The sequence below is a fragment of the Triticum aestivum genome, chromosome 7D (genome assembly GCF_018294505.1).
Source record: "Triticum aestivum cultivar Chinese Spring chromosome 7D, IWGSC CS RefSeq v2.1, whole genome shotgun sequence".
Taxonomy (NCBI): domain Eukaryota; kingdom Viridiplantae; phylum Streptophyta; class Magnoliopsida; order Poales; family Poaceae; genus Triticum; species Triticum aestivum.
In genome coordinates this window covers 642,125,761-642,147,154 of record NC_057814.1, presented here as the reverse complement: position 1 = coordinate 642,147,154, position 21,394 = coordinate 642,125,761, and the positions used below count along the sequence as shown (strand labels likewise).

The 21,394-nt window shown below is 46.0% G+C and overlaps 2 protein-coding genes across 2 annotated transcripts; both read left to right on the top strand.

Annotated features, from left to right (window-relative positions):
• Positions 1-334: 334 nt before the first annotated feature.
• LOC123165399 (AT-hook motif nuclear-localized protein 9) lies at positions 335-3,874 on the top strand. The gene is made up of 5 exons (XM_044583034.1): positions 335-1,010; positions 1,101-1,168; positions 2,294-2,425; positions 3,014-3,175; positions 3,286-3,874. Exons 1-5 carry the CDS (start codon positions 563-565, stop codon positions 3,577-3,579), a joined length of 1,104 nt encoding a protein of 367 aa, XP_044438969.1. The 5' UTR covers positions 335-562; the 3' UTR covers positions 3,580-3,874.
• A 13,331-nt stretch (positions 3,875-17,205) lies between these two features.
• LOC123164114 (SKP1-like protein 1) lies at positions 17,206-19,883 on the top strand. Its single transcript, XM_044581534.1, has 2 exons — positions 17,206-17,655; positions 19,521-19,883. Exons 1-2 carry the CDS (start codon positions 17,383-17,385, stop codon positions 19,677-19,679), a joined length of 432 nt encoding a protein of 143 aa, XP_044437469.1. The 5' UTR covers positions 17,206-17,382; the 3' UTR covers positions 19,680-19,883.
• The last annotated feature ends 1,511 nt before the right edge of the window (positions 19,884-21,394 follow it).

The following is a 21,394-nucleotide window of genomic DNA, read 5'->3' as shown; positions in this document are numbered from 1 at the left end:
CATAATGTAAGACGGTTTTTGACACTGCATTATGCATTCCGACGCTTTTGGCCAGGGCGTGATTAACGGCCTTGATTCATCTGATGGGTGCATCGAATGGCCGTAGAGGATCGTTCCTGCCTGGGTTCACATTGGTGCAAGGTGGCTCGGAGGCTGTCTGACATTAAAGTCAAGAAAGAAAACGTCTTACGACTGAGAGAGTAGTAGAAATCGCAGAAAAGACAACTTCCTTTTTGAAGAGGCGACGCTTGTGCGTGAGAGAGAGAGAGAGAGAGAGAGGGAGGGGAGGGGAGGTGAAACACCAAACATGTGTTTGAGGTTGTGGTGAGTCATGTTGTTGGTTGGAATGGAACCAAAACCAAAACCAAAACCAACCCCACTCTCTCATCTCTTGTTTTTCTAGGGTTTTAGCAAAGAAGAGTTTGGGCCTCCACTCGTCTCCCCTCCCCCTTCTCTCTCGCCGGAATCCATCCACCCATGCCTCGCCGGCGAATCTAGCTAGGGTTTCCGCTGCCGCCGCCCTCCTCCTCCTCCTCTCCCTCGCCCCCCCGCCGTCGGATGAATGGACTCCACCGACGACTCCTCCTCCCTGGCGGCCTCCTCCTCCCCCTACTACGTCCACCACCGCCCCTCCCCCTCCCCCACCCCCTCCACCGCCACCCAAGCCCCTGCCTTTCCCTCCCCTCCGCCGCCTGACGCCTACCCCCGCACCCACCACCCGCTCGACGTCTTCTCCTTCCCCATGGGCCCCGACCCCCACCCCCACCCCCACATTCCCCAGGGCCAGATGGGGGCCTCCGTCTCCGCCGCCGCCGCGCACGACGACCTCGGCAGGAAGAAGCGCGGCCGGCCCCGCAAGTACAAGCCCGACGCCTCCGGCTCCGGCCCCGCCCCCTCCCCCTGCACCGCCATCGTCCCCGTCACGCCCGGCTCCGGCGGCGGGCCCTCCTCCGAGAAGCGCCGCGGCCGGCCCCCCGGCTCCGGCAAGATGCAGCAGCTCGCCTCCCTCGGTAACTAACCAATCTTCCGCCACTCACATGGAAAGGAAAACAGAGCATTTTCCAGATTGAAAGACAGTTCCTTTGTGTTCTTCTTTTCAGGGAAATCGTTCCTCGGCACCGTCGGCACCGGGTTCACGCCCCATGTCATCATCATCCCATCAGGAGAGGTCCGTATCCCCCACATTTATATGTACTGATAATGTGGTTGGTTGCCCACAGAATTAGATTAATTGCTCCAGTTTCCTGCCAAAGTCCAACACAGTTTCTTCTTTACGTGCTTACTTGCTCTGCACTTTTGCAAAAAGCGCATCGCCTTTCTAGCAGAATTCGCTAGATTTGGACCCGTGGATCAAAAAGACGCGGGTTTCTAAAGTTCCGGCTGTTTCCTGCCTGAAATAAACCGATAAATAATAGATGCAAATCTTTCTGAGAAGGATGCCTTTTTTGTTTGCGCTGACAAGGCATATTGATCACTTATTGTGATGTGACAATGATGCTTACAGCCAATTATGTTTACTTTCTATGCTTTAGAAATGGGTGTTGCATTGCTTTCCCCTTCTTGTTCTGCACAACAACTTTCGGTTTTTATACTGGCACATGTTAAGCGCAGCTTTTGGTTTTGGCCACTCAAGTAAACTTGAGGGAGTATTATTTAAAAAACACACCACATGCTGATGTTGAACTGAATGAGACAATCTTTAATTGGAAGGAAACTAATATCATCTCTTGCTCTGTTTCCCAAGCTATTCCTATCTCCAGGTTTCACTTCCTATAAATAAGATCCTTGCCTTTTTATTCGATTGGATGCGGGCAGGAACCACATGCCACAGGGTGTGTGAAAGCAGTAACTCTGCCCATAACTTGGGCTAGGGCCTGGCTCCATGTATAAGCATGTTATGTTTGGTTTCTAAAGCTTTTGTTGAGCAAGGGAAAAAGCATGTTATGTTTGGTTTCTAAAGCCCAAGTTAGATATGGTTTTTGTTTGCTAGGCTAGTAACCCATGAATCTGGTTCCACATGGTCCATGCTGGCTTTAATGTACTAGAATATCATTATCTGTGCATTGTTGATCCCTAGGTTCCTTTTTCCCTCTTGCTATCTGGTTACCAGATGTTAACTATTCTTTGATTGCCTTCTTCGCCTTATAGTCCAAGAAGGCATAGAGTGAAACCTTCAGTTGTCTTTCGAAAGTACAGCAAAGCAAACTGTTAAATAATGTAGTTTTCTTCTATGCATTATGCACATTCTGTTGCAGGGCTTATAGTTATAGTGTGTCTGTGCCTATCTGTGCAGGATGTCGCAGCCAGGATAATGTCCTTCTCGCAACAGGGCCCAAGGGCGGTCTGCATCATGTCAGCATCAGGGGCTGTCTCCACAGCAACCCTTCATCAGGATGCAGGTTCCGGCAGTGTAGTTAAATATGAGGTATGTTCTCATGGTTGTTAGTACCAGTGGCCCAGAGACTGATATCTATGTGCCTTGTATTCTATTCTTGTTTAACAGAAGCTGTGCTCAAGATATTCCAAGTTATCTGTTTTCCTACCCACAAACTTTTACCAGTTACTTACAGAATTTGGTTTAACAGTAAGGCTGCTGGGCTGGGTTATGGGAGTGTCTGTGATCCTATTCTCTATATATGTAGCATGGTCTCTTATGCTCTGTTATCGGCAGTAATGTCAGTTGTTCTCTAGTATTTGTCATCGCAGTGCTCTCCTTCCTGTTGTTCCATATTTTGTAGCTGCATCTTGATGTATACGTTGTTGATGTGTTGTCTTGGTAGAAGTAAACCTGACTACTTCTGTCCTTTGTCGTCAAATGAAGTCATGATATGTTGTTAGCAACCTAGGACAGGAGGTATTTGTTCAAGTTTGCAGTTCCTAGATCCATTGCTGATGAATATGGAATCATTAATATTTATTCTATTTTGCCAAGAAATGCTACACTTATAAGTTATAACACCAGTCACGGACAACACCGTAACAATTTTTGCATGCACACTATTACCTTTGACAGGGTCGATTCGAAATCCTGTGCCTCTCTGGATCATACCTAGTTATAGATGACGGTGTTACGCGCACACGAAACGGAGGGCTATGCATAGCGCTGTGTGGCGCTGATCACAGGGTTATTGGAGGAAGCGTTGGTGGAGTCCTGACAGCAGCCGGGACAGTTCAGGTGATCACTCGCTTTTTTTTTTTTACTGAAACATCAGCATTTCATTAATTTGCCCTTGGTCTGCTGTGTTCCAGAAATAAATGATCAGGTGATTGTGTGTGTTGGTGCAGGTGATCGTGGGGAGCTTCATGTACGCGGGGTCGAAGAAGAGCAGGAAGGGCAAGGCCGGGCAGGAGCCTGCTGCAGCAGAGGAAGAACAGACCGGCGATGCCAACGGGGGCAGGGGCGGAGACGGAGTCGGAGTTGGAGGCGAGGCGGAGGAAGAGGGCCCTTCGCCGCTGATGCCGATGCCCCGCGGAGAGGAGAAGCTGCCGTCGGACGCGATGATGAGCGGATGGACGGGCATGATGCGGCAGATGGAGTCGCGGTCCTGCGGCATCGACATCAACTCGATCCGGGAGTGAACGATGTAGACTGTTTAGTTTGGTACGGCGGAAGTTGAGCCTAGGCTAGCTAGCGGATGATGGATGATTCTAGGGTTTGGTTTGGTTGGTTGCGTGTCTCTCCTGGGTGAGTTTAAAAAGAAGTCTAGTTAGTATAATTAATGTCGTCGAGTATGATCAATTTAACCGAAGATGTTGGCGCCGGTCGGGCGGATCTATGATAGAAATAGTGGATTCGGTTGTTGGTTGATGGTCTGGTATGGTATGGAATGATGTAGTTATAGGCAGCAGCAATGAGCAACTTGTAGCTAGTCTCTTTCTTGGTTGCAGACTTTGACAGTTTTGTTTTCCTTTCTCTTCTTGTGTTTGCCTCTTCCTCCTCGTTGTCTTCTTTTTCTTTTTCTTCTGTTTGAGTTGCTTGCGGAGAAGTTGATTCACTGATATCCGTTGTGATTTGGGTTCTTACATAATTGTGAGATGCCAATCATGCATTTCATGACAAAATTCAGTGAACTATGTAAAAATTGTCGCTCCTTCATGCTCAGGCACACCATTTTCACCTTAATATTGAAACCCATGGTCGAAGATTTCATCCTCATGCTCATCCTCTATAATCATGTTGTGCATGATCACACTAGCACTCATCGCTTCCCAAAACTTTTTGGTGCTCTTAAGTTCTAGCAGGATATTGAATGATGCCTCATCGAGATTGAAGAGCACCAAAAGCACGCTCCACATTCTTTCTAGCACTCTTTTGTGTTTGGGCAAATCACTGCCTCTTCTCTCCTATCAGGTTGGGGATTGTTTTCACAAGAGTAACGCACTGAGGATAAATACCATCAGCAAGGTAGTATCCTTTGTTATAGTGGTAGTAGTTGATGTCAATATTGACCTCTGGGCAATTGCCTTTTGCAAGCCTTCCAAACACCGAAGAACGCTGAAGCACGTCGTGTCATTGTGAGAGCCGGCCGTGCCGAAAAAAGAGTACCAAATCCAAAGATCTTGTGAAGCACGGCCTCAAGTATGACATTGCAAACTTTCACATGACCTCTATACTACCCCTGCCAAGCAGATAGACAATTCTTCCACTTGTAGTGCTTACAATCTGTGTGCTACCAAGCATCCCCGAAAAGCCCCTATCTGCATTGATCACCAACAACCTGGTGCAACAGTTGGCTCTCTCAAGTACTCCCGACCAAACACTACTAGCACAATCTTCCAGAACCTGTACATGGATTCTAGGCACGTGGACTCACTCATGCGGACATACTCATCAATCAGATCACATGGTATTTTGTATGCAAGCACTCGAATAGCTGCAGTGTATTTCTGATAAGAGGAGAAGCCAACCTCTCCCAAGGACATCCTCCTTGCATACAAAATAATCATCGTATGCCACAACCCCCTCGCGAATACGAGAACACATGTCTACCCATCCGGAAGCGGCACCGGAATAGCTTGTGTTTGAAGAGTGGGGAAGAGACTTGAAGTAGTCTTCTGAGAGTAGGCAAAGGCCGTTCTCTCTGTTGTGATTCAACGCCGGAGCATGGCCCGGGATCGAGCCCCTAAACATCGACCACTGCCTAGCAATGTGGTCATTGACGGCCAAAGTAGCAACCACAAACTCCTCATCGTCCAACGATGAATCATCTGAATCACAAATGAAGTAGTCGAAAAAGTATTCGTCTCCACTATCCATTTGTACCTTGCGGACGAAACGTCGAACACCTTGCGGGCGTGGTTGAAGAAGCCGACCGGCGAAGAGCCCCGCGCCTCTTCCAGACCAGGCAGCAGACCTGTCGGCATGGTGGCGACCGTGGAGGCGAACATCGATCGAGGAAGCCAGGATTGGAGCGTTGCCGACGGCGCCGGAGGTGAGGGTGGTGGCATGGTCGTGGGGGGTTGGGGGGGGGGGCGCGCTACGACAACGGTGAAACTAGGCCTGGCTCGCTGGCAAGGGTACCCGTCGGGAGCGGCCTGTTGCCGGGGGAGGTTTGTGGGTGCGGGCGGCGGCCTGGGCAATGTACAACCGACCGAACCGGGTGAAGGCGGGGTGCCCGGGTGTCTTAGCTTTGGACGAGAGAGGAGGGTAACTTCCAATGTACCACCGAATGACGGGCTAGGGGGAGGACAAGGGCGGGCGTCGCGTGCGTCCGCCTCATGTCCGTGCTGATGCAAACCCGACTCAAATCTGGGCCTGAAATGAGTCGCATGCAGACAAAAAGCGGACACACGCCCACTTTTGTCGGCACATTGGGCCGCGGTTTGTGTTCCTTTCAACCCAAACAGATGTGCACGGACAGAATGCGTCGGTGCATTGGAGTTGGTCTTAGACACCACCCTCATTGCAAGAAATGTGCACGTAGTGGCGAAGAAAAGGTGCCAGACCAGAGGCTCCCCACGCTCATAGGGGTGAGGAACGACCCAACATGGCTGGACGGTGGAGTGGCCGTGAGGCAGGCAGAAGGGGGCGCCACTATTCCATTGGACGACGCGGAGGGCGCGCGAGGCGGCGGATGGTGTGCGGAGGCGGTACTCCATCATCCTTTATAAGAGTAATTGCATCCTTTATAAGAGTAATTCGGTGATGGTCGATGTATCAACATGTAATATCCACAAATTGATGGAAATATGCCCTAGAGGTAATAATAAAGTTGTTATTATTGTATTTCCTTATTCATGATAAAGGTTATTATTAATGCTAGAATTGTATTGATCGGAAACTTAAATACATGTGTGGATACATAAACGAATACCGTGTCCCTAGTAAGCCTCTACTAGACTAGCTCGTTGATCAAAGATGGTTAAGGTTTCCTAACCACGGACATGTGTTGTCATTTGATAACAGGATCATATCAGGAGAATGATGTGATGGACAAGACCCATCCGTTAGCTCAGCAGATGATCGTTTAGTTTATTGCTACTGCTTTCTTAATGTCAAATACATATTCCTTCGACCATGAGATCATGCAACCCCGGATACCGGAGGAATACCATGTGTGCTGTCAAACGTCACAACGTAACTGGGTGATTATAAAGATGCTCTACAGGTATCTCCGAAGGTGTCTGTTGAGTTGGCATGGATCAAGAGTGAGATTTGTCACTCCGTATAATGAAGAAGTATCTCTGGGCCCTCTCGGTAATACAACACCATAAGAAGCTTGCAAGCAAAGTGACTAAGGAGTTAGTTACAGGATGATGTATTACATAACGAGTAAAGAGACTTGCCGGTAACGAGATTTAACTAGGTATGGAGATACTGACGATCGAATCTCAGGCAAGTAACATACTGACAGACAAAGGGAACTACGTATGTTGTCATAAGGGTTCGACCGATAAACATCTTCGTAGAATATGTAGGAACTAATATGGGCATCCAGGTCCCGCTATTGGCTATTGACTGGAGAAGCGTCTCGGTCATGTCTACATCATTCTCGAATCCGTAGGGTCCACACGCTTAACGTTCGTTAACGATATAATATTATATGAGTTATGTATGTTGGTGACCGAATGTTGTTCGTAGTCCCGGATGAGATCACTAACATGACAAGGAGCTCCGGAATGGCTCGGAGGTAAAGATTGATATATAGGATGATATGGTTAGGCGAAGGGGTAAGGCCCACAGGGCTTTAGGTCGGTGCAAAAGGAAGTTTTGCGAAGGTTAGGGACCAGATGCAGGGACCCTGGCGTCTGGCCCTGGGCCAAACGCCAAGAACTGTGGCGTCTGGTCCTGGAGTCCGAGAAGGACTCTTGCCTTGCGGGTAAAACCGAGTTTTAGGAGGCTCTTTATCCAAGAAATGACCCCAGGGCTCAACATATAAATAGAGGGGCAGGGCTAGCACCCGGAACACATCAAGATTCACCAAGCCGTGTGCCGGCAACCCCGCCCCCTCTAGTTTATCCTCCGTCATAGTTTCTGTTGTGCTTGGCGAAGCCCTACGGAGATTGTTCTTCATCACCACCGTCACCACGCCACCGTGCTGACGGAACTCATCTACTACTTCGCCCCTCTTGATGGATCAAGAAGGTGAGGACGTCATCGAGCTGAACGTGTGCTGAATGCGGAGGTGCCGTGCGTTCGGTACTTGATCGGGACGGATCGTGAAGGTGTTGGAAATATGCCCTAGAGGCAATAATAAAATGGTTATTATTATATTTCCTTGTTCATGATAATTGTCTATTATTCATGCTATAATTGTGTTATCCGGAAATCGTAATACATGTGTGAATACATAGACCACAACATGTCCCTAGTGAGCCTCTAGTTGACTAGCTCGTTGATCAACAGATGGTCATGGTTTCCTGACTATGGACATTGGATGTCATTGATAACGGGATCACATCATTAGGAGAATGATGTGATGGACAAGACCCAGCCCTAAGCATAGCACAAAGATCGTGTAGTTCGTTTGCTAGAGCTTTTCCAAATGTCAAGTATCATTTCCTTAGACCATGAGATTGTGCAACTCCCGGATACCATAGGAGTGCTTTGGGTGTGCCAAACGTCACAACGTAACTGGGTGGCTATAAAGGTGCACTACGGGTATCTCCGAAAGTGTCTGTTGGGTTGGCATGAATCGAGACTGGGATTTGTCACTCCGTATGATGGAGAGGTATCTCTGGGCCCACTCGGTAATGCATCATCATAATGAGCTCAATGTGACCAAGTGTTTGGTCACGGGATCATGCATTACGGTACGAGTAAAGTGACTTGTCGGTAACGAGATTGAACAAGGTATTGGGATACCGACGATCGAATCTCGGGCAAGTAACGTACCGATTGACAAAGGGAATTGTATACGGGATTGATTGAATCCTCGACATCGTGGTTCATCCGATGAAATCATCGTGGAACATGTGGGAGCCAACATGGGTATCCAGATCCCGCTGTTGGTTATTGACCGTAGAGTCGTCTCGGTCATGTCTGCATGTCTCCCGAACCCGTAGGGTCTACACACTTAAGGTTCGGTGACGCTAGGGTTGTAGAGATATTAGTATGCGGAAACCCGAAAGTTGTTCGGAGTCCCGTATGAGATCCCGGACGTCACGAGGAGTTACGGAATGGTCCGGAGGTGAAGAATTATATATAGGAAGTCCAGTTTCGGCCACCGGGAAAGTTTCGGGGGTCACCGGTATTGTACCGGGACCACCGGAAGGGTCCCGGGGGTCTACCGGGTGGGGCCACCTATCCCGGAGGGCCCCATGGGCTGAAGTGGGAAGGGAACCAGCCCCTGGTGGGCTGGTGCGCCCCCATGGGCCTCCCCTTGCGCCTAGGGTTGGAAACCCTGGGGGTGGGGGGCGCCCCACCTGACTCGGGGGGCAAGTTTCCCCCCTTGGCCGCCCCCCCTGTAGATGGGATCTCCAGGGCCGGCGCCCCCCAGGGGCCCTATATATAGAAGGGGGGAGGGAGGGCAGCAGTACCACAGCCCCTGGCGCCTCCCTCTCCCTCCCGTGACACATCTCCCTCCTCCCGCAGCGCCTGGCGAAGCCCTGTCGGAATCCCGCTACTTCCACCACCACGCCGTCGTGCTGCTGGATCTCCATCAACCTCTCCTTCCCCCTTGCTGGATCAAGAAGGAGGAGACGTCGCTGCTCCGTACGTGTGTTGAACGCAGAGGTGCCGTCCGTTCGGCGCTCGGTCATCGGTGATTTGGATCACGACGAGTACGACTCCATCAACCCCGTTCACTTGAACGCTTCCGCTCGCGATCTACGAGGGTATGTAGATGCACTCATCTCTCTCGTTGCTAGATGACTCCATAGATTGATCTTGGTGATGCGTAGAAATTTTTTAATTTCTGCTACGATCCCCAACAGTGGCATCATGAGCTAGGTCTATGCGTAGTTTCTATGCACGAGTAGAACACAAACTTGTTGTGGGCGTAGATGTTGTCAATTTTTCTTGCCACTACTAGTCTTATCTTGTTTCGGCGGCATCGTGGGATGAAGCGGCCCGGACCGACCTTACACGTACGCTTACGTGAGACAGGTTCCACCGACTGACATGCACTAGTTGCATAAGGTGGCTAGCGGGTGTCTGTCTCTCCCACTTTAGTCGGAACAGATTTGATGAAAAGGGTCCTTATGAAGGGTAAATAGAAATTGGCATATCACGTTGTGGTTTTACGTAGGTAAGAAACGTTCTTGCTAGAAACCTATAGAAGCCACGTAAAAACATGCAACAACAATTAGAGGACGTCTAACTTGTTTTTGCAGCATATGCTGTGTGATGTGATATGGCCAAAAGGATGTGATGAATGATATATGTGATGTATGAGATTGATCATGTTCTTGTAATTGGAATCACGACTTGCATGTCGATGAGTATGACAACCGGCAGGAGCCATAGGAGTTGTCTTTATTTTTTGTATGACCTGCGTGTCATTGAATAACGCCATGTAAATTACTTTACTTTATTGCTAAACACGTTAGCCATAGAAGTAGAAGTAATCGTTGGTGTGACAACTTCATGAAGACACGATGATGGAGATCATGATGATGGAGATCATGGTGTCATGCCGGTGACGAAGATGATCATGGCGCCCCGAAGATGGAGATCAAAGGAGCAAAATGATATTGGCCATATCATGTCACTATTTGATTGCATGTGATGTTTATCATGTTTTACATCTTATTTGCTTTGAATGACTGTAGCTTAAATAAGATGATCCCTCACTAAAATTTCAAGAAAGTGTTCCCCCTAACTGTGCACCGTTGCGAAGGTTCGTTGTTTCGAAGCACCACGTGATGATCGGGTTTGATAGATTCTAACGTTCGAATACAACGGGTGTAAGCCAGATTTACACACGCAATACACTTAGGTTGACTTGACGAGCCTAGCATGTACAGACATGGCCTTGGAACACGGAAGACCGAAAGGTCGAGCATGAGTCGTATAGAAGATACGATCAACATGAAGATGTTCACCGATGTTGACTAGTCCGTCTCACGTGATGATCGGACACGGCCTAGTTGACTCGGATCATGTTTCACTTAGATGACTAGAGGGATGTCTATCTGAGTGGGAGTTCATTGAATAATTTGATTAGATGAACTTAATTATCATGAACTTAGTCTAAAATCTTTACAATATGTCTTGTAGATCAAATGGCCCACGCTAATGTTGCCCTCAACTTCAACGCGTTCCTAGAGAAAACCAAACTGAAAGATGATGGCAGCAACTATACGGACTGGGTCCGGAACCTGAGGATCATCCTCATAGCTGCCAAGAAAGATTATGTCCTGGAAGCACCGCTAGGTGATGTACCCATCCCAGAGAACCAAGACGTTATGAATGCTTGGCAGTCACGTGCTGATGATTACTCCCTCGTTCAGTGCGGCATGCTTTACAGCTTAGAACCGGGGCTCCAAAAGCGTTTTGAGCAACACGGAGCATATGAGATGTTCGAAGAGCTGAAAATGGTTTTCCAAGCTCACGCCCGGGTCGAGAGATATGAAGTCTCCGACAAGTTCTTCAGTTGTAAGATGGAGGAAAATAGTTCTGTCAGTGAGCACATACTCAAAATGTCTGGGTTACACAACCGCTTGACTCAGCTGGGAGTTAATCTCTCGGATGACGCGGTCATTGACAGAATCCTTCAGTCGCTTCCACCGAGCTACAAGAGCTTTGTGACGAACTTCAATATGCAGGGGATGGAAAAGACCATTCCTGAGGTATATTCAATGCTGAAATCAGTGGAGGTGGAGATCAGAAAGGAACATCAAGTGTTGATGGTGAATAAAACCACTAAGTTCAAGAAAGGCAAGGGTAAGAAGAACTTCAAGAAGGACGGCAAGGGAGTTGCCGCGCCCGGTAAGCCAGTTGCCGGGAAGAAGCCAAAGAATGGACCCAAGCCTGAGACTGAGTGCTTTTATTGCAAGGGAAGTGGTCACTGGAAGCGGAACTGCCCCAAATACTTAGCGGACAAGAAGGCCGGCAATACCAAAGGTATATGTGATATACTTGTAATTGGTGTGTACCTTACCAGTACTCGTAGTAGCTCCTGGGTATTTGATACCGGTGCGTTTGCTCATATTTGTAACTCAAAGCAGGAGCTGCGGAATAAGCGGAGACTGGCGAAGGACGAGGTGACGATGCGCGTTGGGAATGGTTCCAAGGTCGATGTGATCGCCGTCGGCACGCTACCTCTGCATTTACCTACGGGATTAGTTTTAAACCTCAATAATTGTTATTTAGTGCCAGCTTTGAGCATGAACATTGTATCTGGATCTCGTTTATTTCGAGATGGCTACTCATTTAAATCCAAGAATAATGGTTGTTCTATTTATATGAGAGATATGTTTTATGGTCATGCCCCGCTGGTCAATGGTTTATTCTTAATGAATCTCGAACGTGATGTTACACATATTCATAGTGTGAATACCAAAAGATGTAAAGTTGATAACGATAGTCCCACATACTTGTGGCACTGCCGCCTTGGTCACATTGGTGTCAAGCGCATGAAGAAGCTCCATGCTGATGGACTTTTAGAGTCTCTTGATTACGAATCATTTGACACGTGCGAACCATGCCTCATGGGTAAGATGACCAAGACTCCGTTCTCCGGAACAATGGAGCGAGCAACCAACTTATTGGAAATCATACATACTGATGTGTGCGGTCCAATGAGTGTTGAGGCTCGCGGTGGCTATCGTTATGTTCTCACTCTCACTGATGACTTGAGTAGATATGGGTATGTCTACCTAATGAAACACAAGTCTGAGACCTTTGAAAAGTTCAAGGAATTTCAGAGTGAGGTTGAGAATCAACGTGACAGGAAAATAAAGTTCTTACGATCAGATCGTGGAGGGGAATATTTGAGTCACGAATTTGGCACACACTTAAGGAAATGTGGAATTGTTTCACAACTCATGCCGCCTGGAACACCTCAGCGTAATGGTGTGTCCGAACGTCGTAATCGCACTCTATTGGATATGGTGCGATCTATGATGTCTCTTACCGATCTACCGCTATCATTCTGGGGCTATGCTTTAGAGACTGCCGCATTCACTTTAAATAGGGCTCCGTCGAAATCCATTGAGACGACACCGTATGAATTATGGTTTGGGAAGAAACCTAAGCTGTCGTTTCTAAAAGTTTGGGGATGCGATGCTTATGTCAAGAAACTTCAACCTGAAAAGCTCGAACCCAAGTCGGAAAAATGCGTCTTCATAGGATACCCTAAGGAAACCATTGGGTATACCTTCTACCTCAGATCCGAAGGCAAGATCTTTGTTGCCAAGAACGGGTCCTTTCTGGAGAAAGAGTTTCTCTCGAAAGAAGTGAGTGGGAGGAAAGTGGAACTTGATGAGGTGATAGTCACCCCTTCCAAACCGGAAAGTAGCGCAGCGCGGGAAGATGTTCCTGTGGTGCCTGCACCGACTGGGGAGGAAGTTAATGATGATGATCATGAAGCTTCAGATCAAGTTACTGCTGAACTTCGTAGGTCCACAAGGACACGTTCCGCACCAGAGTGGTACGGCAACCCTGTCATGGAAATCATGTTGTTTGACAACGGTGAACCTTCGAACTATGAAGAAGCGATGGCGGGCCCGGATTCCAACAAATGGCTTGAAGCCATGCAATCCGAGATAGGATCCATGTATGAAAACAAAGTATGGACTTTGACTGACTTGCCCGATGATCGGCGAGCCATAGAAAATAAATGGATCTTTAAGAAGAAGACAGACGCGGATGGTAATGTGACCATCTATAAGGCTCGACTTGTCGCTAAGGGTTATCGACAAGTTCAAGGGGTTGACTACTATGAGACTTTCTCACCCGTAGCGAAGCTGAAGTCCGTCCGAATCATGTTAGCAATTGCCGCATACTATGATTATGAGATATGGCAAATGGACGTCAAAACGGCATTCCTTAACGGCTTCCTTAAGGAAGAATTGTATATGATGCAGCCGGAAGGTTTTGTCGATCCTAAGAATGCTGACAAAGTATGCAAGCTCCAGCGCTCAATCTATGGGCTGGTGCAAGCATCTCGGAGTTGGAACATTCGATTTGATGAGATGATCAAAGCGTTTGGGTTTACACAGACTTATGGAGAAGCCTGTGTTTACAAGAAAGTGAGTGGGAGCTCTGTAGCATTTCTCATATTATATGTGGATGACATACTATTGATGGGAAATGATATAGAATTCTTGGAAAGCATAAAGGCCTACTTGAACAAGTGTTTTTCAATGAAGGACCTTGGAGAAGCGGCTTATATATTAGGCATCAAGATCTATAGAGATAGATCAAGACGCCTCATTGGTCTTTCACAAAGTACGTACCTTGACAAGATATTGAAGAAGTTCAATATGGATCAGTCCAAGAAGGGGTTCTTGCCTGTATTGCAAGGTGTGCATTTGAGCACGGCTCAATGCCCGACCACGGCAGAAGATAGAGAAAAGATGAGTGTCATCTCCTATGCCTCGGCCATAGGGTCTATTATGTATGCCATGCTGTGTACCAGACCTGATGTAAACCTTGCCGTAAGTTTGGTAGGAAGGTACCAAAGTAATCCCGGCATGGAACACTGGACAGCGGTCAAGAATATCCTGAAGTACCTGAAGAGGACTAAGGATATGTTTCTCGTTTATGGAGGTGATGAAGAGCTCGTCGTAAAGGGTTACATCGATGCTAGCTTCGACACAGATCTGGATGACTCTAAGTCACAAACCGGATACGTGTATATTTTGAATGGTGGGGCAGTAAGCTGGTGCAGTTGCAAGCAAAGCGTTATGGCGGGATCTACATGTGAAGCGGAGTACATGGCGGCCTCAGAGGCAGCACAAGAAGCAATCTGGATAAAGGAGTTCATTACCGACCTAGGGGTGATTCCCAATGCGTCGGGCCCGATGACTCTCTTCTGTGACAACACTGGAGCTATTGCCCTTGCCAAGGAGCCCAGGTTTCACAGGAAAACCAGGCATATCAAGCGTCGCTTCAACTCCATTCGTGAAAGTGTTCAAAATGGAGACATAGATATTTGTAAAGTACATACAGACCTGAATGTAGCAGATCCGTTGACTAAACCTCTCCCTAGAGCAAAACATGATCAGCACCAGAACTCTATGGGTGTTCGATTCATCACAATGTAACTAGATTATTGACTCTAGTGCAAGTGGGAGACTGTTGGAAATATGCCCTAGAGGCAATAATAAAATGGTTATTATTATATTTCCTTGTTCATGATAATTGTCTATTATTCATGCTATAATTGTGTTATCCGGAAATCGTAATACATGTGTGAATACATAGACCACAACATGTCCCTAGTGAGCCTCTAGTTGACTAGCTCGTTGATCAATAGATGGTCATGGTTTCCTGACTATGGACATTAGATGTCATTGATAACGGGATCACATCATTAGGAGAATGATGTGATGGACAAGACCCAATCCTAAGCATAGCACAAAGATCGTGTAGTTCGTTTGCTAGAGCTTTTCCAAATGTCAAGTATCATTTCCTTAGACCATGAGATTGTGCAACTCCCGGATACCGTAGGAGTGCTTTGGGTGTGCCAAACGTCACAACGTAACTGGGTGGCTATAAAGGTGCACTACGGGTATCTCCGAAAGTGTCTGTTGGGTTGGCATGAATCGAGACTGGGATTTGTCACTCCGTATGACGGAGAGGTATCTCTGGGCCCACTCGGTAATGCATCATCATAATGAGCTCAATGTGACCAAGTGTTTGGGCACGGGATCATGCATTACGGTATGAGTAAAGTGACTTGTCGGTAACGAGATTGAACAAGGTATTGGGATACCGACGATCGAATCTCGGGCAAGTAACGTACCGATTGACAAAGGGAATTGTATACGGGATTGATTGAATCCTCGACATCGTGGTTCATCCAATGAGATCATCGTGGAACATGTGGGAGCCAACATGGGTATCCAGATCCCGCTATTGGTTATTGACCGGAGAGTCGTCTCGGCCATGTCTGCATGTCTCCCGAACCCGTAGGGTCTACACACTTAAGGTTCGGTGACGCTAGGGTTGTAGAGATATTAGTATGCGGAAACCCGAAAGTTTTTCGGAGTCCCGGATGAGATCCCGGACGTCACGAGGAGTTCCGGAATGGTCCGGAGGTGAAGAATTATATATAGGAAGTCTAGTTTCGGCCACCGGGAAAGTTTCGGGGGTCACCGGTATTGTACCGGGACCACCGGAAGGGTCCCGGGGGTCCACCGGGTGGGGCCACCTATCCCGGAGGGCCCCATGGGCTGAAGTGGGAAGGGAACCAGCCCCTGGTGGGCTGGTGCGCCCCCCATGGGCCTCCCCCTGCGCCTAGGGTTGGAAACCCTGGGGGTGGGGGCGCCCCACCTGACTTGGGGGGCAAGTTTCCCCCATTGGCCGCCGCCCCCCTGTAGATGGGATCTCCAGGGCCGGCGACCCCCCAGGGGCCCTATATATAGAAGGGGGGGAGGGAGGGCAGCAGTACCACAGCCCCTGGCGCCTCCCTCTCCCTCCCGTGACACATCTCCCTCCTCCTGCAGCGCTTGGCAAAGCCCTGTCGGAATCCCGCTACTTCCACCACCACGCCGTCGTGCTGCTGGATCTCCATCAACCTCTCCTTCCCCCTTGCTGGATCAAGAAGGAGGAGACGTCGCTGCTCCGTACGTGTGTTGAACGCGGAGGTGCCGTCCGTTCGGCGCTCGGTCATCGGTGATTTGGATCACGACGAGTACGACTCCATCAACCCCGTTCACTTGAACGCTTCCGCTCGCGATCTACAAGGGTATGTAGATGCACTCATCTCTCTCGTTGCTAGATGACTCCATAGATTGATCTTGGTGATGCGTAGAATTTTTTTAATTTCTGCTACGATCCCCAACAGAAGGTGTACGACTACATCAACCACGTTGATAAATGCTTCCGCTTAGCGATCTTCAAGGGTATGAAGATGCTCTCCCCCTCTCGTAGCTATACATCTCCATGGATAGATCTTGCGTGTGTGTAGAAATTTTAGTTTTCAATGCAACGTTCCCCAACACAAATTTTCGGCAGCTCGATGCAGCCGCACAATCAATACAAGTGTACAAATTAAATATGTACCCCGTGAGCTGGCAGAAAGTACCCAACGAATCTTGCATCATTCATAGGTGTGAAGGTATATGCATATGTACTATGTTCTGCTCGTTGACTCATACGTCTCAAACTTACGTAGAGTTTTTGATTGATTCATGCTATTATAATACCATCTATAGCAATTTATATTATTTTTCCGAACTAAACTATAAATTCAATGCCTAGAGCCAGTTACTCTTTTCTGCATGTTTTTGGTTTGACAGAAAAACATTCGGCATGTGTTAAGCCGTCGATTCGTAAAATAGTAAATAAAAATTAAACCTTCGTCATGTGGGCCAACTTATAAGGTGAGCCCACATCCTGGGAAGGTGGTAAAGTAGTTCCAACCGAAGATACCAACGTTGTCCTCATCAAATCGGAAAATACAAATTTTCTAGTTTGACCCCTTTGAACTCGTAACAAATTTGGTTTGATTTCATCTAGTTTTGTATTATTTTGCTTCATTTCTTTCTAAGGCCCATACACTACATATCTACTCATCCAAACGTTGCTCAATCGGCCCAAAATAAATTCCCCAAAAGCCCAATCCACGCTGCAACAAAACACACCATCGTTCCTCCTTTCTTCCGCCGCCGCCAGAGTTTCCTCTTCTAGTTAGGGTTTCCTCGATCCCCAATTTTCCCACCCCAACCCTAGCTCCGATCCACCCGGTGGCGGCTGCAGAGGGCAAGAAGAAGATCATCAAGCTTAAGAGTTCGGACGGTAAGGAGTTTGAGGTGGAGCAAGCGGTGGCCATGGAGTCGCAAATGATCCGGCACATGATCGAGGACGGCTATACTGACAACGGCTTGTTGCTCCGCAATGTCAACTCAAAGATCCTCTCCAAGGTCATTGAGTACTGCAACAAACACGTCCAAGCAAAGGCCACCGACATATCTGATTTTGGAGGAGGAGCTAGGGTGTCAGATGCTACATCGGCTGTGCCTGCGGCGCTCGTGGAGGACCTAAAAACCTGGGATGCAGATTTCGTCAAGGTCGACAAGGACACCATATTCGACATCATGCTGGTGTGATTACTTTCCGTCCTTCGATTTGTTCCTTGACTTTCTCTAGATCTATTTTATACTATTCCCCATGGTTGGAATCAAGATTGTTTTTGTTTTGTCTGGCTTGTTACTTGTGTCTGATTGAGATTTAGATAGATTGGAATTTGTCCTCGTACCTTCATCAAAGTAGATTTGACTCGATTGGATTAGGTTAGGTTACACAATGGATTATGTTTAGGTTATAAAGAGTTGTTATTGGCGATGTAGAAAGTGGCCGACTATACAGACTCACCCTAATAGCTAGGTTCGGGCATTATCTGGGGAGCTATATTAATTTACAGTTCCATGTTCATCTGGTCTAATATGCTTCACTATATATGAATAACATAGAAACATTTTAAATTATTAGATTCACTATCATTGTGTTTGTAAATTACATATATGGGATGAAGAGTGAGTCGTTTCTCTTTGAATAACTTGCGGAAACATCAGACCACGCAGAGCAATATATGGTCTTTGTGATTATGCTACATATGTCACCGTTATTTCTATATTTGAACCTTGCATGAATGTCCATATCTAGTGTAAAATTATGATCTTGTATGCTAGACTTTAGTAGTATTTGCTCTGAATTTGTTTTGTTATAGTTATATTAGTTTATCATAGATAGGGTGGTATGTTGCATGTGTCATCCTTAGTTATAATACATAAATCCAATATCGCACATTACTACTTTGGTATTTGTAATTATGCTTTGTAGATCACACACTTATTTCTAAATTTGCTATCTTTGTCTTTATTATCTTATATAATCTTATAGATTCCACTACTGGTCCATATGTCAACAATGAATGCCTTCTTCTATCTAGCATTGATTTACTATTTATTTTACTGTATACATAGTGATAGCTAAATCACATGATCATGCTAATGTTTCTAACTTTGTATCCAATATTTATGATCTCAACTAATCTTTTAGATACCACTATTGATCCATGTCATCTACGAATGCCTTCTTCTATCTAGCATTGGTTGAGTATTGATTGTGGTTCTATTAACATTACATCCTTGTAGCTAAATCACCAGATGATACATTATGCATGTCCATGTGAGAAGTGATGATGCTTTCCATCATTTGAAGTGAAACCATGCATGACTTCCCATTGCCACTATAAAATCCTGATCTTGTTTGCAAGAGTTTAGCGCTATTTACTTTGAATTTCTTTTCTTATGGTTATCTTATTTTATCATATATAAGATTTATATCTCACATGTGTCATCTTCACTTGCAGTATATATTCCAATTTCATATATTACTAACCCCTAAATACAAGTTTTGTGTTGTGGTTTGATTTTGCTATGATGGATAACTATGTTTCTAACTTTATTGTTATCGCTGCCTTTATCATCTGAGCTAATCTTTTAGATGCCACTATATTGATCCATATTGACTATGAATGTGTTCATCTGCGTATCATTGCTTGACTGATGATTGTGGTGTACTAGCCATACATGTTGATATCCAAATTACCGGATGATGAATGCAATTGCCAATGCATTTTGAGACGTGGTGCTTGTTATCTGAACCCATGTAGCTTATGCACTTACAAAATTATCATTTATCATGCAGGAATGTATGTAGCTGTGTATGACCTCACTCTATTTTGTTACAGTTATTTTAACTTTTCTTGACTATCGATCCAATTATGTTAACCCATGTTATGGTCTTTGAATCAATGTCTTTTGATTAATGCATGCCTTGTTTTGTGTTCTAGTTTGTCGCAAGAACATCTATGTAGGTGGTATATGTAATTAACCATGTTTTTAGAAACCGATGCTTCCATCTGACACACCATTATTCCTTTTGCACTTTTGCCCCCTCTCAGGCTGCAAACCACCTCAACATCAAGGGGCTCCTAGACCTGACTTGCCAGGCCGTCGCTGACATGATGACGGGAAAGACGCCAGAGGAGATCCGCAAGATCTTCAACATCAATGAGAAATTAAAACCTGAGGAGGAGGAGGAGATCCGCAGGGAGAACTAGTGGGCCTTTGAGTAGAGGAACATCTAGGCCGCGCTGAAGTAATGAACGCTTAGTATTACCAATGTCTACATTTTAGTGTGCTTGTTTATGTCATAATGGGTTGTAAGGAACCAAGAATCTATAAGGTGGTGTTGGTGAACTTATTCAGTGGTTATGTTTGCAAAAAAATGGTGGTCATAATTATCATTTGTCAAATGAATCGTTATTGTCAAGTGGATGTTTTGCTTGCTTATCATCATTGTTTCACTGATTTCCACCATGTGATTTGGGCTTCTTCGTTGGTTATTCAGGTGTGTTTTGTTCATCGATCAAGATGGATGCTCTTGTTACTTAAGAGACGGTCCATGTTCTTCCCCTCTCTCTCTACAATTCTAATAAAAATAAAAATAAAAATTGTTCCTTAAATTATTTGAGGGATCAAACTAATTTCAAAAGACCTGAAATTTTTAGGGTAGCCACTTACGACCATGACAAGGCCACACTAAAACATATAGGGTTTTAGAATTATATTTATAATTTGTTTACAAAAAATCCATTTAAATGAATAAACGGGTGATGTGTGGATTTTTCATCACTCTTTAAAGTTTACGCTAGTATAAGAATCCCTCATATAATTCCATTTAGCAATTTTTCATGTTCACAATGCATGATTATTGACATGTCGCGAAAGGTTTTCGACATGTTCAATGGCTTGACTACGATGAGACTTTCTCACCCGTAGCGAGTCTTAAGTCTATCCGAATCATGTTACCAATTGCCGCATTTTATGATTTTGAAATCTGGCAAATGGATGCCAAAACTGCATTCCTTAACAGGTTTCTTGAAGAAGAGTTGTATATGGTGCAACCAGAAGGTTTTGTCGATCCTAAAGGTGCTAACAAAGTGTTGAAGCTCCAGCGATCCATCTATGGACTGGTGCAAGCATCTCGGAGTTGGAATATACGCTTTGATGATGTGATAAAAGCATATGGTTTTATACAGACTGATGGTGAAGCCTGTATTTATAAGAAAGTGTGTGGGAGCTCTATAGCATTTCTGATATTATGTGTGGATGACATATTGTTGATTGAAAATGATATAGAATTTCTGGATAGCATAAAAGGATACTTGAATAAGAATTTTCCAATGAAAGACCTCTGTGAAGCTGCTTATATATTGGGCATCAAGATCTATAGGGATAGATCGAGACGCTTAATATTACTTTCACAAAGCACATACCTTGACAAAGTTCTGAAGAAGTTCAAAATGGACCAGTCAAAGAAAGGGTTCTTGCCTGTGTTGCAAGGTGTTAAATTGAGTCAGACTCAAAGTTCGACCACGACAGAAGATAGAGAGAAAATGAAAGTCATTCCCTATGCCTCAACCATAGGTTCTATTATGTATGCCTTGCTGTGTACCAGACCTGATGTGTGCCTTGCCATAAGTTTGGCAGGGAGGTACCAAAGTAATCCAGGAGTGGATCACTAGACAACGGTCAAGAACATCCTGCAGAAGTACCTGAAAAGGACCCATGGTATGTTTCTCGTTTATGGAGGTGACGAAGAGCTCGTCGTAAAAGGTTACATCGATGCTAGCTTCAACACAGATCCAGATGACTCTAAGTCACAAACCAGATAAGTATTTATATTGAATGGTGGAGCTGTCAGTTGGTGCACTTCCAAGCAGAGCATCGTGGCGGGAACTACGTGTGAAGTGGAGTACATAGCTGCTTTGGA

Coding starts and splice junctions, on each gene's coding strand:
- LOC123164114 (XM_044581534.1), top strand. CDS start 17,383: ATGGAGTCGCAAATGATCCGGCACATGATCGAGGACGGCTATACTGAC. Junction 17,656..19,520: donor CCATATTCGACATCATGCTG/GTGTGATTACTT, acceptor GCCCCCTCTCAG/GCTGCAAACCACCTCAACAT.
- LOC123165399 (XM_044583034.1), top strand. CDS start 563: ATGGACTCCACCGACGACTCCTCCTCCCTGGCGGCCTCCTCCTCCCCC. Junction 1,011..1,100: donor GCAGCAGCTCGCCTCCCTCG/GTAACTAACCAA, acceptor TCTTCTTTTCAG/GGAAATCGTTCCTCGGCACC. Junction 3,176..3,285: donor CAGCAGCCGGGACAGTTCAG/GTGATCACTCGC, acceptor GTGTTGGTGCAG/GTGATCGTGGGGAGCTTCAT.